Source organism: Corythoichthys intestinalis, chromosome 20, assembly GCF_030265065.1.
Source record: "Corythoichthys intestinalis isolate RoL2023-P3 chromosome 20, ASM3026506v1, whole genome shotgun sequence".
NCBI lineage: Eukaryota > Metazoa > Chordata > Actinopteri > Syngnathiformes > Syngnathidae > Corythoichthys > Corythoichthys intestinalis.
In genome coordinates, this window is record NC_080414.1 from 7,554,947 (window position 1) to 7,570,097 (window position 15,151).

General features: G+C 37.1%; 1 protein-coding gene across 4 annotated transcripts in view; it reads right to left on the reverse strand.

The window, feature by feature from the left end:
• Positions 1 to 15,151, reverse strand: part of pola1 (polymerase (DNA directed), alpha 1) — a 127,783-nt gene that overhangs the window by 37,327 nt on the left and 75,305 nt on the right. For all 4 annotated transcript variants that reach the window (XM_057824219.1, XM_057824218.1, XM_057824215.1 and 1 more), the window contains one exon: positions 8,039 to 8,155. In XM_057824219.1, coding sequence (XP_057680202.1) covers positions 8,039 to 8,155 — 117 coding nt within the window. The remainder of the gene's footprint in view (positions 1 to 8,038; positions 8,156 to 15,151) is intronic.

Below are 15,151 nucleotides of genomic sequence, written 5' to 3' on the forward strand. Positions count from 1 at the left end.
CGACCCCTGAACAATACCACAGAGCATTTTGATTTTTTTTTTTCTTCTCAATAGTGTTATTTATTTTCTGGCCTTTTTCTGTGAAGAACTCAGAGAGGGTTATTTGGTTATTATCTATTTGATTAATAGTGTTATTATTATTTTAATTATTATTATATTATATTATTATTTTTATTTTATTTACTTTTGTTCCGTGAAATATCCAGAAAGGGTTATTCGATTGTGGCTTTCTGAAAAACTATAGTTTTTTTACATTTAGGCGCTCCTGCAATTTTTCTGTTACAAACTGACCCTGGCCGCTCATCAGAGAAGGGAAAAGTTATGTGGCCCTCACTGGAAAAATTTAGGGACCCCTGCAAGTTTAACACATATTGCCAACGGCAGACCAAGGACCTATATGCCAATATATACCAATATTTTTTTATTTCTATTAGAAAAATGTTTCAGTAAAATGTTACACATTCTTGTGCATTTGCCACTTATTGCCACAGTTAATATTGAGGCTTTGGGTCTCTTTTGACCTTGTTGTGAGTTTGTAAGGTTGTGACTTCTGATTAAACAAACTCAATGCCAATCAAAACGTTTGTTCTTTTTCCCCAAATTAGAATCGATAAAGAATCGACTCGTTAAGCAATATCGATAATGGAATCGGAATCGTAAAATTCCTATCAATTCCCATCCCTAGTTGCCACTAGAGTTGTAGTGTATCCACCCAAATCAATAAAACTACAAACACTTTCAAAACAAACCATTAAAACGCTACTTTAATTAAACAAATGCTCCAAGAAGCACTATTTAATCAATAAAACTCAATGCAAACACTTTTAAAACAAACCATGACAATGTCTCTCTAATGAAACGAATACTCGAAGCAGCAAAATTTGATTCGAAGCTTTTTGTCCTGATCGAATTACTCGAGTTAATCGATTAATCGTTGCAGCACTAGATGGCAGCAAATGAACTAATGTAAATTTGTAAAGACACAGTGTGGCGCTAAACATAATGCCTGGGAGATGGTAAAATGTAGAGAGGCTGCAAAGCTTAAGGTAGCGAAACGATGGATGAGTGAGCGCGGGAGAGTTTTTATTCAGCCTGCAGTTTAAAGTGCCACAGCCCTAGGCACACCAACAGCCTCCTAAGTGGCTACAGTGACAGCAGAAATTGGGCTTCTGGGTTACAATCTGTCGCCACAGAGTCACAGACAGCAAAGCATTGAGCGCAGTGGATTAAAAGAAAAAAAAAAAGAAAAAAAAACTTGACAGAAGAGTTAGGGCAATGGTTAAAAAGGAATGGGACGGAGAAAAGACAGACTAGACAGTCACACTCAAGTTAAAATGGAGAGTGCTGTTAAATCCAGTGGTCAAGCTAACAAGTGTGGCTACCAGTTCCAAAAACATAAGCTCGCTCCAATGCTGTATGACACACTTTTAGCCCTGGACGGGCGAAACATTATAACTACCACTGAATACGATGCAATGTACTTCAATAAAATGTCATTGTCAATGCCCCCAAAAATGACTTTCTGTGTGTTTCATTTTGCCTATTTGTGCCCCTCAGCAGAGCTATTTTGTGTTAAGGGGTGTGAGCCATTTTGGAGAGACAGATCACTTTCTTACGCTCAATGCGCGGCACTCTGCGTTTAGAAATTCAGTTTACTCCATAATGCCAAGCTCTGACTACATTACTTTTGTTGCCGATCATGACAATTGCACTGTGAGATTACGATGTCATAAATTTGTGTCTTGGAAGTAGGGCTGCCAACATTATTTGACTTTTCAAGAATAGTCGCTGATCTTAATCCACAACGTTTTTGAGCATCGATTAGTTATTTAGAGACATCCTTTACCTAAGAATTGTACAGATTATATTTTTAATGAATCAAAATAAAATATTATGTCCCGTATTGGCCCGAATACAAGACTGTGTTTTTTGCATTGAAATAAGACTGAAAAAGAGGGGCTCGTCTTATATTCGCGGGCTAGACATTATATCCATTCACAAAACTAGATGAGGGCCAGATATCATTGAAGCGATGTTCTGTCATGACAGATCTCAGCTACTCTCCCTATTCACGAAGCTAGATGGCGCCAGATATCATTGAAGCGATGTTGTGTCATGACAGATCTCAGCTACTCTCAAGTTTAACCAGTTTGCATTATTTTATTGCAATGTTTTTCCTTATTCAGATTTGTTTCAAGACTACAGTTAGACTTCAATTTGATGGTTAATGCAGTTATTGCAATTTTGTTGTTTTATCACAATAGATTTGTTTATTTACATTTGAAAAACCAGAAGCCATTCATTTATGAATGTGATTGCACTTTAGTTTACATATTTAAATGTTGAGATATTAACATTTGAATAAGGCAAAATAACATGCTTTTTCTCTCAAATATATTGTTATAATCATTTGTTTCGGATGTACGGTAATTATTTTCCGTATAAAAATTAATTTGGTGTTCAAAACGTCTTTTTTCAAACTTGAGTCTTGAAAAAGAGCGGGTCGTCTTATAATCAGGGCCGTCTTATATTCGGGCCAATATCGTAATTGATGATACACTTACATAGTTACATAGTATTCATAGTTCAACTTTTGTCAGCACATAGTTTTTGAATCCAATGCACATTTATAATTGAAATGTGATTAATCGACTAATCGCAAGACTAATCAAAGATTAGTTGACGGCCAAAATGATTGTTTGCGGCAGTCCTATTTGGAAGGGATAAAAGGCCGCACTAAAAGTATGAAACTGACCACAACCTGCCCGAAGATTCCGTGCGGTCACCGAAAAGCTTAGTCACACTGGTCAGGGCGGAGGGACAGGCAGGTTTCAATCAGTCATGGCAACAGAGCACTTAGTGATTTTTTCCTGCTTGAAAGGGCAAATAAATAAATAAAAAGAAGTGGGGCTGCAGCTGTTGGAGATTTGATAAATCAATTAATTCATCAATTAGCTCGAATAATCAAATTATCAGTCAAGGAACTTTTAATGAGTTGTGGTGTAAATTTTAGGAGATGTAAAACAAAGGCCTGCTAAGATTGCACTTTCAAACAAGCAATAAATGCGAATCTAAAATAAAATTCCCTAGTGTTTCTTAAAATTATGCAGAATTGCAAGTTCATCTCACAAATAAAAATAAATAAAAATACCTGAGATTAGTCTCAAACAGTAAAAAAAAAAAAAAAAAAAAAAAAGAGGATTTAAGTAGAACAAAAGAACAATTGGCTAATTTACGTAGCAAAAGTCAGCTAGCTTAAATGCTATAAAATGCTACTATTCCTGCCCCAAAACCGCTAAATACCGATAAAACCAAATTACTAATGCATTAAAAAAAAAAAAAAAAAAAAAACCTTATGAGCTCAAACAAAAACCTATGTTGGTCTTAACAGGGAGCAGCTGGATTCAGCCATGTTAAATGGGTTATATTCACTGTTGCCATTAGAGGGCAGTATATCCACCCAAATCAATGAAACTAAATGCAAAGACTTTCAAAACAATCCATTACAACGGCACTCTAATCAAACTAATACTCAAAGCACCGAAATTTGATTCAAAGTTTTTTATTTTTTATTTTATTTTTTTTTTTAAATCAAATTACTTGAGTTTATCGATTCATTGTTACAGCACAAAAAAAAAAGCCTTTGGATTTGTTCCTGATGACGGAAAATGGCAGTATGGACCGTCTATCCTCCAAACAGAACTCGATGTGACAAATTTGATAACACCTTAACACTTTGGCTAACTGCAGGCAGGTAAGCATGTGCATGCACATAAATGCAGAATTATGCTACACATTGTACTTGGTACTGTCCCATAGCCTGTCATCGTGAATGCATATATATTTAAAACGGACAACAAAGGGTTGAGAAACTGTGTCTGCTGCTCTTTATTTATAACTCCTTGAGATTAGGCTAGCAGTTAGGCTAGCATCACTACTCATCTAGTGGTAAATTAAAGATTTATACAATCAGTAGTGTGACATAGAATATATAAAGTACATTGTAAATAGCCGTTGTTGCACTGGCTAAATTACTGTACATTAACTTGGCAAACTTGTAAGAAGTTACTATACGTTGCTTGAAAGTAGTTAGTTGCCTGTGCGTATTTTCTTTTCAGGTGAAGTACTAATGTTGTACACCAACTCAACTTGCATAATCATTTTTGTTTTCGCTGCCTTGAAAAGGTTACGACCTTCAGAAATGCATTTCTGTCTGTGCATTCTTCCCTAATCATTTGCAAATAAACACTGCATGCCTTTGAAAAAAATATACAAAGTTGTTGCAGAAAACCCTGTAAAATATGTAGTAAAGACCTAAAGGAGAAATATTTTTGTGGTCAACAAACCTGACACAGTCGGGGTTTTTCCCCCTAGCCCAAAATGTACATGCACATGCAAACACAGAATATAAACAACATTTAATGAACCCTAGATTATGCTGTTCGACTCCAATGTGCCCTTCGAGTTATATGTGCCGTTTCCAACATGTCTACATTTTCGAAAACAAAACCATTGTGAATATAAGGTGTATACGTTAAAAATATATGGCGGAAAAGATGACTTGAAGTTCCGCTCTGAGACCCCAAATTTGGCCAACTTTCAAAATTGTCCAATATGCACGTTTGATACATAATTGGAAAGCTTAAAACCTCAATTTTCTGGGGGAAGAAAAATTTTGAACAGGAGGGCATTTATTTTTTTTTTTTAATATTTTTTTTTAAAAACAGCAAAATCCTATCTGGAGGTGAGAGCATGCGAGAGCAGAATTAGACGCCATGACTTTAACGAGATATTATCGCGCACTTACCTTGTTTCTATCCAAAAACTCCATGTAACATGTATCATGGAGTGTCAAGACACAGATGTGAATTACAACAGCTGGATTTTTTGGAGATTTTATGGGTGAAACATAGTAATATAAACAGGTTTGCGATGCAGAAATCGCAGACATCAAGGAGTGGTCGAGATTTTCTTTTTCATATATATTCCCTTTTAAACGTATAGGGCTGTCAAACGATTAAAAATTTTAATCGAGTTAATTACAGTTTCAAAATTAATTAATCATAATTAATCGCAATTCAAACCATCTATAAAATATGCCATATTTTTCTGTAAATTATTGTTGGAATGGAAAGATAAGACACAAGATGGATATATACATTCAACATACAGTACATAAGTACTGTATTTGTTTATTATAACAATAAATCAACAAGATGGCATTAACATTATTAACATTCTGTAAAAGCGATCCATGGATAGAAAGACTTGTAGTTCTTAAAAGATAAATGTTAGTACAAGTTATAGAAATTTTGTATTAAAACTAAGGCTGTCAAACGATTACAATTTTTAATCGAGTTAATTACAGCTTAAAAATTAATTAATCGTAATTAATCGCAATTCAAACCATCTATAAAATATGCCATATTTTTCTGTAAATTATTGTTGGAATGAAAAGATAAGGCAAGACGGATATATACATTCAACATACGGTACATAAGTACTGCATTTGTTTATTATAACAATAAATCAACAAGATGCCATTAACATTATGAACATTCTCTGAAAGCTATCCGTGGATAGAAAAACTTGCAGTTCTTAAAAGATAAATGTTAGTACTAGTTATAGAAATTTTATATTAAAACCCTCTTAATGTTTTTGTTTTATTAAAATTTGTAAAATTTTCAATCAAAAAATAAACTAGTAGCTCGCCATTGTTGACGTCATTACACCATGCTCACTCCCCAAACCCATAAAATCATTTGGACCCAAGCGCCAGCAGAGGGCGCCACACAACAAAAAACAGGTAACAAGTAACAAGCGGACATTACACTGCTGTCATTTTAATCTGAACGGGGCATGTGCGTTAGTTAATCACGTTAAAATATTTGACTTAATTTTAAAAAATTAATTTCCGCCAGTTAACGCGATAACTTTGACAGCCCTAATTAAAACCCCTCTTAATGTTTTCGTTTTAATAAAATTTGTAAAATTTTCAATCAAAAAATAAACTAGTAGCCCGCCATTGTTGATGTCAATAATTACACAATGCTCATGGGTGCTTAAGCCCATAAAATCAGTCGCACCCAAGCGCCAGCAGATGGCGACAAAACTCCCAAAAACACAAGTAACAAGTTGGCATTGCACTGTGCTGTCATTTTAATCTGTTTGAGCGGGGCATGTGCTTTAATTGCGTCAAATATTTTAACGTGATTAATTTAAAAAACTTAATTACCGCCCGTTAACGCGATCATTTTGACAGCCCTAGTTTGGATCGATTATTTATCGTCTAACATATCGGAGAAAATGCGACAGTAACAAAACAAGAAAAAAAATACAATTAAGCGATAGTTATGAGGTAGATATCCGTGACTTTTTTTACAGACGCCTTTTTTCATTGTGACATAATTTGTTTAAAATTTTAAAATATGCGAGTGAATAATCTTTTAAATTTGTTTATTTTTTTAAACGAAATATGAGACATCAATTAATGATTCCAAGCTAAAAACAACATTTTGACTAATAAATATAATTAATTACCTTTGTTTTATGGCTTGGTGGAAACAAAAGCGGTTGTGCGACATCTGTAAATGGGGGTTTTCAGAGTAAAACCGACAAATTAAAAATACTTTGGGGGCTTAATGCGCCATGAATCTACGATGGCAGCATATAGACATATGGTTCTGTCAAACACAACAGTTGTTTTGGCTTAAAATACAGCAGTTTCTTTTAAAGAGGAGAGCAAGAGCATGCTTTTTCAGTCGTCTGTGTTTTCCGCTATAAATAAATAAATTTAAAAAAAAAATATATATATATATATATATATATTAGGGCTGTCAAAATTAACGCGTTAACGCGCGGTAATTAATTTTTTAAATTAATCACGTTAAAATATTTGACGCAATTAACGCACATGTCCCGCTCAGACAGTATTCTGCCTTTTGGTAAGTTTTAAAGCAAGGTTTTTTGTGCTGTCTAACAGCGAACTCTTGTGGAAACTTTGCGACATGGTTTATTGCTTTCTTGCCAGTTCAATATGGCTGCACGACGTCTCGGGCTGACGCCTACGTTGTAATGTTGAGCTTATATGATCCTTGGACAAGATTTGTCCGTAAGTATGGCTGTTGAAAAGAATGTACATATTATGTTAGTAAGCGAAATGTTATATTTTTTGTATGAGACGCTTTTTGCTTATGTTTAGTGAACCTGTATAGCGTGCTAAGCTAACGTTGTTGCTAATGCAATGCTTGTGTACTTTTTTTGTGTAGTTTCACTACGGTCTAAAGAGGACAGTGGTTTGAGGCCATTTTATTAATAAATCAGATGAAAAAGGAAGAAGTCTGATTATTAAGGCGTCGTTCACTAGCTGTCTAGCTTTGGAAAAAGAAGACGCTTCAGAGTGAGGACAGCATAGACAGATTTAAATGACAGTAGAGTGAAATGCCCACTACAGTCCTTATGTACCGTATGCTGAATGTATATATCCATCTTGTGTCTTATCTTTCCATTCCAACAATTTATTTTACAGAATATATATATAATTTACAGAAAAATATGGCATATTTTATAGATGGTTTGAATTGCGATTAATTGCGATTAATTATGATTAATTAATTTTTAAGCTGTAATTAACTCGATTAAAAATTTCAATCGTTTGACAGCCCTAATATATATATATATATATATATATATATATATATATATATTAGATAGACAGACAGACAGACAGACAGACAGACAGATAGATAGATATACTGTATATATAGATATAGATATAATGCACTGTACATGCTGTACACGCTGTCAATTTATCACTTATATCAATCTCGGATATAAGTTCAGATCACGAGAAATAAAGGTAGGTTCCCGTCAGGCAAATGTGTCACGTTAGGAAGTGAAATGTATCATTGATCTATAGAAAGTGAAGATTTTTCAGCTCCACAGCACCATCCCCTGGACAAATCTTCTAGTAATTGGTGCATTTGTGTGTAGATTCACATCAAATGCAACGGAAACAGTGATGAGGTGCTTGACTTACCTCCGGCTTGAGGGTCGCCCTGCTGCAGGCAGGGCAGATGGGTCCATAGCGGGAGAAGGCGATGGGCAAGCGTCTGATCCTGTTCTGACAAGCCTGGTCCTCACATACCAACCAGCCCTGAAATGGAAACACACACACAGAAAACATGAAACATTTTAAAATAATGATTATTTACAAAAACACTCATAACATTAAGAATATTCAATTTACATTCAGAACCTGTACCCCGGACAGGTGGTATGGCCTGACTATGTCAATAAGCACGTACTCTTCCATGCACCCCAGCCACCACCCTAATTACCTTCTTATGCCCTGCCATTAGAAAATGGGGGCCGGGGGTTTAATGCCCAACTAATGACAGAGTATAAGATCCACACTCATCAATGCCCAGGGTTCCTTCCTTCTAGTCACAATCTCCAAATAAACCCCGTCAGCACCTGCAACCACCCGGCCTCAAAAGCAGCGGTTCCAATAGACTGCAAAGTTTTAAATTACTAAAGCAATTACACTAATTAATTTAATAAAAGTCCAGAAATAAATACTGGAGTACATTAAATATAGATTCACTCTTTAGACCAGACAAAGAAACAGTGAAAAATTGGAAATGAGGAGCTCATGAGGAGCAAGGAGGTGCATGGGGGGCCATCTAATCAAGGTATTTTGCTAGCGTTGGGAGTAGAGGTGTGCAGTCTGATGTGAGTGGCATAAAGGCCTATAATTGCATAATTATATCGGTGGATACATGCCATACTGCATGCAGATGTCAAACTGACTTCTACATAATTTAACTAAACAAGGCAAGAATAGGCCAAGGCACTGCAGTCACGAGGTACTCTGAAAGCTACCTGACAAAAATCCTTTTGTGCTCATATCCTCATGTACGTATTCATTTTTCTCCCCATAAACCTTTAACGACCGGGCCCATTTTTTCCGATTTCGATGTTGTCTTTATATTTCAAAGAAAGAATTCTTCACAATGGCTTGGTTGGATCCATTTTTTGGGACAACATAATCTTCACGTGCGAACAATTGTTTTCTTCACTTTTACCCACAAGGTTCTTGCACCCTTTTACTAATCAAATTTAATGCTTTTTAATGGGAACCTTGGACTTAACACTTGTAGGCTCTAATAAGCCACAGTTGTTCTGTTTTACTCAAATATATTATTAGTAGGGCTGTCAAAATTATCGCGTTAACGGGCGGTAATTAATTTTTTCAATTAATCACGTTCAAATATTTGACGCGCAAATGCCCCGCTCAGATTAAAATGACAGCACAGTGAAAGGTGTACTTGTTGTGTTTTTGGAGTTTTGCCGCCCTCTGCTGGCGCTTGGGTGCGACTGTTTTTTATAGGCTTCAGCACCCATGAGCATTGTGTAAGTAATTATTGACATCAACAATAACGGGCTACTAGTTTATTTTTTGATTGAAAATTTTATTAAAACGAAAACATGAAGAGGGGGTTTTAATATAAAATTTCTATAACTTGTACTAACATTTATCTTTTAAGAACTACAAATCTTTCTATCCATGGATCACTTTAACAGAATGTTAATAATGGTAATGCCATCTTGTTAATTTATTGTTATAATAAAGAAATACAGTACTTATGTACTGTATGTTGAATGTATATATCCATCTTGTGTCTTATCTTTCCATTCCAACAATAATTTACAGAAAAATATGGCATATTTTATAGATGGTTTGAATTGCGATTAATTGCAATTAATTACGATTAATTAATTTTTAAGCTGTATTTAACTCGATTAAAAAATTTTTAAACGTTTGACAGCCCTAATCCAAACAAAGAAAAATTGAAAAATAACGTTTAAAAGGGACTATATATGAAAAAGAAAATCGAAAAAGAAAAGTCGATGGATTTACACTGTAATTACACCAACCGAACACGGGAGGGTAGGAGGGCGCTGACGTGACATGAACGCTATTTATCAACTTTCGCTGAGGGGCAAAAATCAGACTTCAAATTTTAAAGAAAAAATGTGATAATTATTGACATTGACTGATATTTTCTTTATCATAATAACAATTCATATCGCCCAGGCCCAGGTTAAGTTATAGGGCAGATCCTCAAAATCAGGCGACTGACTCGGACTCGTTTGCGACCGCAACATCACTATTTTTGGTATGGTCGCATTTTTTCTTCAGCAACTTTCAGTGCTGTTTACCATTTAGATTACAGCTCATACTCCGGTGATATGATTGTCAAAATATTGTGATACGTCTGCTGAGTTGGTCTGCAATCCCTACCCCTAATTTGCAGACGTGCAATTTGTATTTTGACCTTCAAGACGTAGAAATAAAAAAAAAAAGTCCTTGCTGAAATTCAAATGTATAAAATCAGTGAAAATGACAAAAGGTGTTATTTCATGTCACTCTGATGGAATAATTTTTGGTGCTCTATTGGAGCCAGCATGACTCCTGTACAAGTGGATTCCACAAAACCACACACACTTGGTTGCCAACATTCACAGCTTTTAAGTCCCAAAGCCCCAAAATCGATCTACTCTACAAACACATGCAACCCCACACACACTTAATCTCTCACACACACACTGAATAGAGCACAAACGGTTCCACTTTGTACATCCTCCGCTTAATCAAAGCTTCTCAATTCAACACTTTGACCTTTTGTTCGAAACAGGATTATCACCTTCTCCTGTCTTCATTCACTCTTTCTCCTATCCTCGCTCCCTTCCCCACTTCTCGTCTTGCCCCTCAGCCAGTTTCCAGGGGCGACCCGCGCGTCGAGGGTAATTGCAATAATTTGTTAAATGCCATGGCAACGCTGCTTAGATGGGAGGGTTTGAAAAGAACAACTGGGCGCTTGAACGGATCTCTCATTTTGCCAAAGACAGCAGGACCCGAGAAGAAAAACACAATGTTTGCCTATTCACGGGGTTTATTAATAATGAAATGATTAACGATCCTCTGGTTGAGGATGCCAACGCAAATGTAGATGAGTTACTCATGCCCCAAACGACCCACCTTTGCACTACACCACAAACAAGTGCAAAGCTTTGCCTCTCTGGTCAGGCAAACAGCTCTATTTGAACACTCCCTCAGTCTGAAAGGAATCCTTAATTACACAATATTACCCCTCTTCATTGCCTCGCTGTGTGTGCTGTGTCCACTGAAGTTCAGCCATCACTGGTGTGTGTATGTGTGACAGAGAGCGCGAGAGTGTGTTGCTGTGTGAGGTGTAAGTATTCAGTGGTAGCAGCTGTTTCACACATTGTGACAAAGGAGTTAAGAGCGACTTGTTCCACCACACATTCACACCAATAATTGATTTCTGTTTAGCACTGTGGGAGAGTAACACACATATACACACACACTTTTCCAGAAAGTGCATTCCACTCTCTCAGGTCCAACATCTAAGAAGTTGCCAGAGATTCCTGGGAGAGAAACCAGGGGTGTGTGTATGTGTATGGGAGTATGCAGAACTTCAGCATTAAAAGACTCAACCAACCTGAAGGTGACATCAGTGCTAACAGAACCTCAATGGAAATACTCGTACTCTACAGAGAATTTGAGATTTATATTGTTTATATCAGTGTTTTTCTACGAAGCCCCTAAAGCAGGGGTCCCCAACGACCGGGCCGCGGACCGGTAACCGGTCTGTGGCACATTTGGTACCGGGCTACGCAGATATAATAAATAATTTATTAATGACTGCGTTCTGGCCGATTGACTTTGGCCTGTGCCGCTTAAAGAGCATATGAAAGGAGAAAAAAAAGTCTTAAATGGCATTATTATGTGAATTAGAATCATTTTGAGACGATTCGACTATATACAACAATTTAGCAAGGCGCAGATGACGAGAAATTAGTCTTTTAATCTGCCGGTTACCCACGCCTACCATTATAGGGCTTTAGCGTCCCCAACAGGTGGATGACGTCAGCGGGAGAATGGGCTCATCGGTTTTACTATTCAGCCCATTGAGGGGGAATTATTCAGAACGAGGAAAACGCGACGAAGAGAGCCGCAAATGTCATTGTTTCAGTCTCTCTACTCCAATATTTTTACAGGATATTCTTTTTATCCAAGTATTTTTCCCCAATAGCTATATAAATGGCTTGAGAAGGACCAGTCAGCCCGTCGAGGAGGAACTATTCACAACGAGGAAAACGCGACGAAGAGAGCTGCAAAATGTCATTGTTTCTGTCTCTTTACTTGAATATTTTTACAAGATTTTCTTTTTATCCAAGTATTTTCCCCAATTGCTAAATAAATGGCATGGTCATGACAAATAACAGTCTTGTGCTAAATGGAATATGAAATAATAAAAATGCATTTATTCAGGACGACATGGCAAAATTACTCCATAATGGTCAAAACTGTCGACTTCACCTTTACTGTTGCACCTCCCGAACGATATTTTATGACACCTAAATCGGACATATGTCATTTCTCTTCCCCGGCTTCGAAGAATGTCAACAAACCAAAAGGCGTGACAGCTAGCCGACATGCTAACCTGAACCGAGTTATGTTTCAAAGTCTTTGAAGCGGAAAATCACACATAACTAGTCTTGATTTATTGACATGACGACTGGGTTGTCGATTATCTTTGCGGATCGGCAAACTGCCCGGCGGAGAGCAATTTACAGTTCGTTCCCCGAAGGAGGGTGGCTGCAGTTGTTGTGCAGCTAACGTGCTGCTAATGTGCATGAGGAGAGCTTTTTACATGCCTATCAATGATCAAACGTAAGTAGTCCTTTATTTAAAAAAAGTTTGTAGTAGGCCTGTCGCGATAACAAATTTTAGTGTGCGATAATTATTCTCATAAATTATTGCGATATGCGATATTATTGCGCCCCCCCCAATTTTTTTAAACCAATTTACAATAACACAGTGCGAATACAGTATATATTAATAGATGAAGTACACCCATTTAAACGCGATATTTACTCTTAAATTCAAATCTACTTTTTAAGAAATCACAACTAAAAACAATAGACCATACCTATTAAGTAAAAAACAACAATATTTATACCGCACAGAAACACAGAATAAATAAAATATGTTTAAAAAAAAAAAAAAAAATGCACTTAACAACTTCAGCATTTAGAAAAATTTTTCCCGTCATAGCTTCTGCAATGGTGTTCCATAGGGATGCAATGATACAGTTAAGTCATGGTTCGGTACAAATTTTGATACGAGGGACATGATTTTCGATCCGATTCAATACATTTAATGCTCTGTAAAAAAACAAAAAACAATTTTTTTTTTTTTTTTTTTTTTTTGTGCTAACGAGCAAAAATTAAATTGCCATCATATAAACATGCATTTTAGTGCATAATATTTATGTGCTTACGTCTTACTGATATGAAAAAAATTGCATAAAAGTGCTGAGAACAATCTTTACTGTTTGTAAAGTGAGGCAGGGCACACCGTTGATTGCTACAGCTCTCTTAGTAGCTAGGTTTACTACATGAGCAAGACACCCTATTTATGGTCCGAATCTATTTGTGTCACGTACTGAATTAACAATACTTGCAACATTATCCATAGGCACTGGTATGGATTGATTTGGCCTTCTTAATCTCATGTGACAAATGACAGTTTAGAATTCATCGATGTAGTATATGGACTACATGTCCCATAATCACTCTGGGCTCACGTAGCCAATGGCATGGGAAGTAGCACATCTAGTTTGCCATTTCATGATATCTAGTGTGTGCGCGCATTAAAAAAGTTAGCAAGCGCCGCTGAAGTCACGTCTGCTCATTACTACACAACACCAGCATATGAGGGCTTTCATATACAGGACGAGTTTGAAGCACAGCGCTCTTACCGGTAATTTCATTCAGCTGTTCTTTGTCAAAGTGAGGTTATTCGTAGCAGTCAAGTCGGTAACAATGTTTTGGCGGACTTCGTTGTAAATATCCAGCGTTGTGCCAAAAAATAGCCGCCCCGCGTGAAATGTCACTCCTGACGGGAGCGCCCACACGTCAACAACACCGGCGCGCCATAGATGGTCCACAGTCACTCCGGAGCACTGACGCTGCCGGTATACGTTGAACAATAGGATATAATGGGAACGATTGGCTCTGGCGCTAGTTTTTGCCGGACCTGGAACGAAGATGCATTTTGCGCAGTTGGTAACGAACTTTCAACAGCACGTCTGCCGCACGCGCACACACACGTGCACGCGAGGCGATAAATCGCAGCGGAAAAGTTATCGCCTCCATTTTTATATATCGCGCGATAAATGGAATTATTGCATATTGCGACAGGCTTAGTTTGTAGTGTTTACTTTGTAATCGCTGTATTCGTATTTGACATAATACAAAACAAGATGTTTACTCACTTCCTTGTAAGTCCAATGGTCCCACAGTAAATATCCACGGTGAATGGGAACCTTTTGAAACTCCAAAAAGGCGCATACGCCTCTCCCTCATACAAAATGATTTTTCTGCAGCCGTTTGGCTGGTGTGATGCGAAAAATAAACGTATCACATTTGTTCCCGGAATTTATGAGCCCCCACACTAGAATGACTGAATAACAGACATCTTTGGACAGATTTTTTATGGGGGAAAAGGGAACCTCACGAGCCAGAAGACGAGCCTACAACCTCGAAGAAAAAATATATTCTATTTCCCAATCACTAAAGACCCACGTACTGCAAAGGAGTGGATTCGTGACCCGTATGTGAATAAACCGAGTGATTCGAGCATGTCTGTGCAACAGGAATATCAGCTCAAAGAGATCGCAAATCACAGCGACCTTAAACGTACATTTGAGACAACAACTCTACCAAAGTTCTGGATTAAAGTCATTTCGGAATATCCTGACATCGCTAGGAGAGCACTGAAACAAACGAAACAAGCTCAGGCCTCCCACTGATTCAGGGGGGTGAGTTGTATTTTCCCTGCACTTAACACGACGGGGCTAAAAACAAATGTTATTTTATATTTGCTGTATTTTTCTGCCCAAAATTGCCGGTGTTCTGACAAATTTGGCACGTTAAAAATGACCGCGAATGCAGCGATTCCAAAGTACACACTACAAACTTTCTTTTAAAGAAAGGAATATTAACTTAGAGTACGTTTGCCATGTCATCTGCACACAACAACTGCACGCAGCTCTCT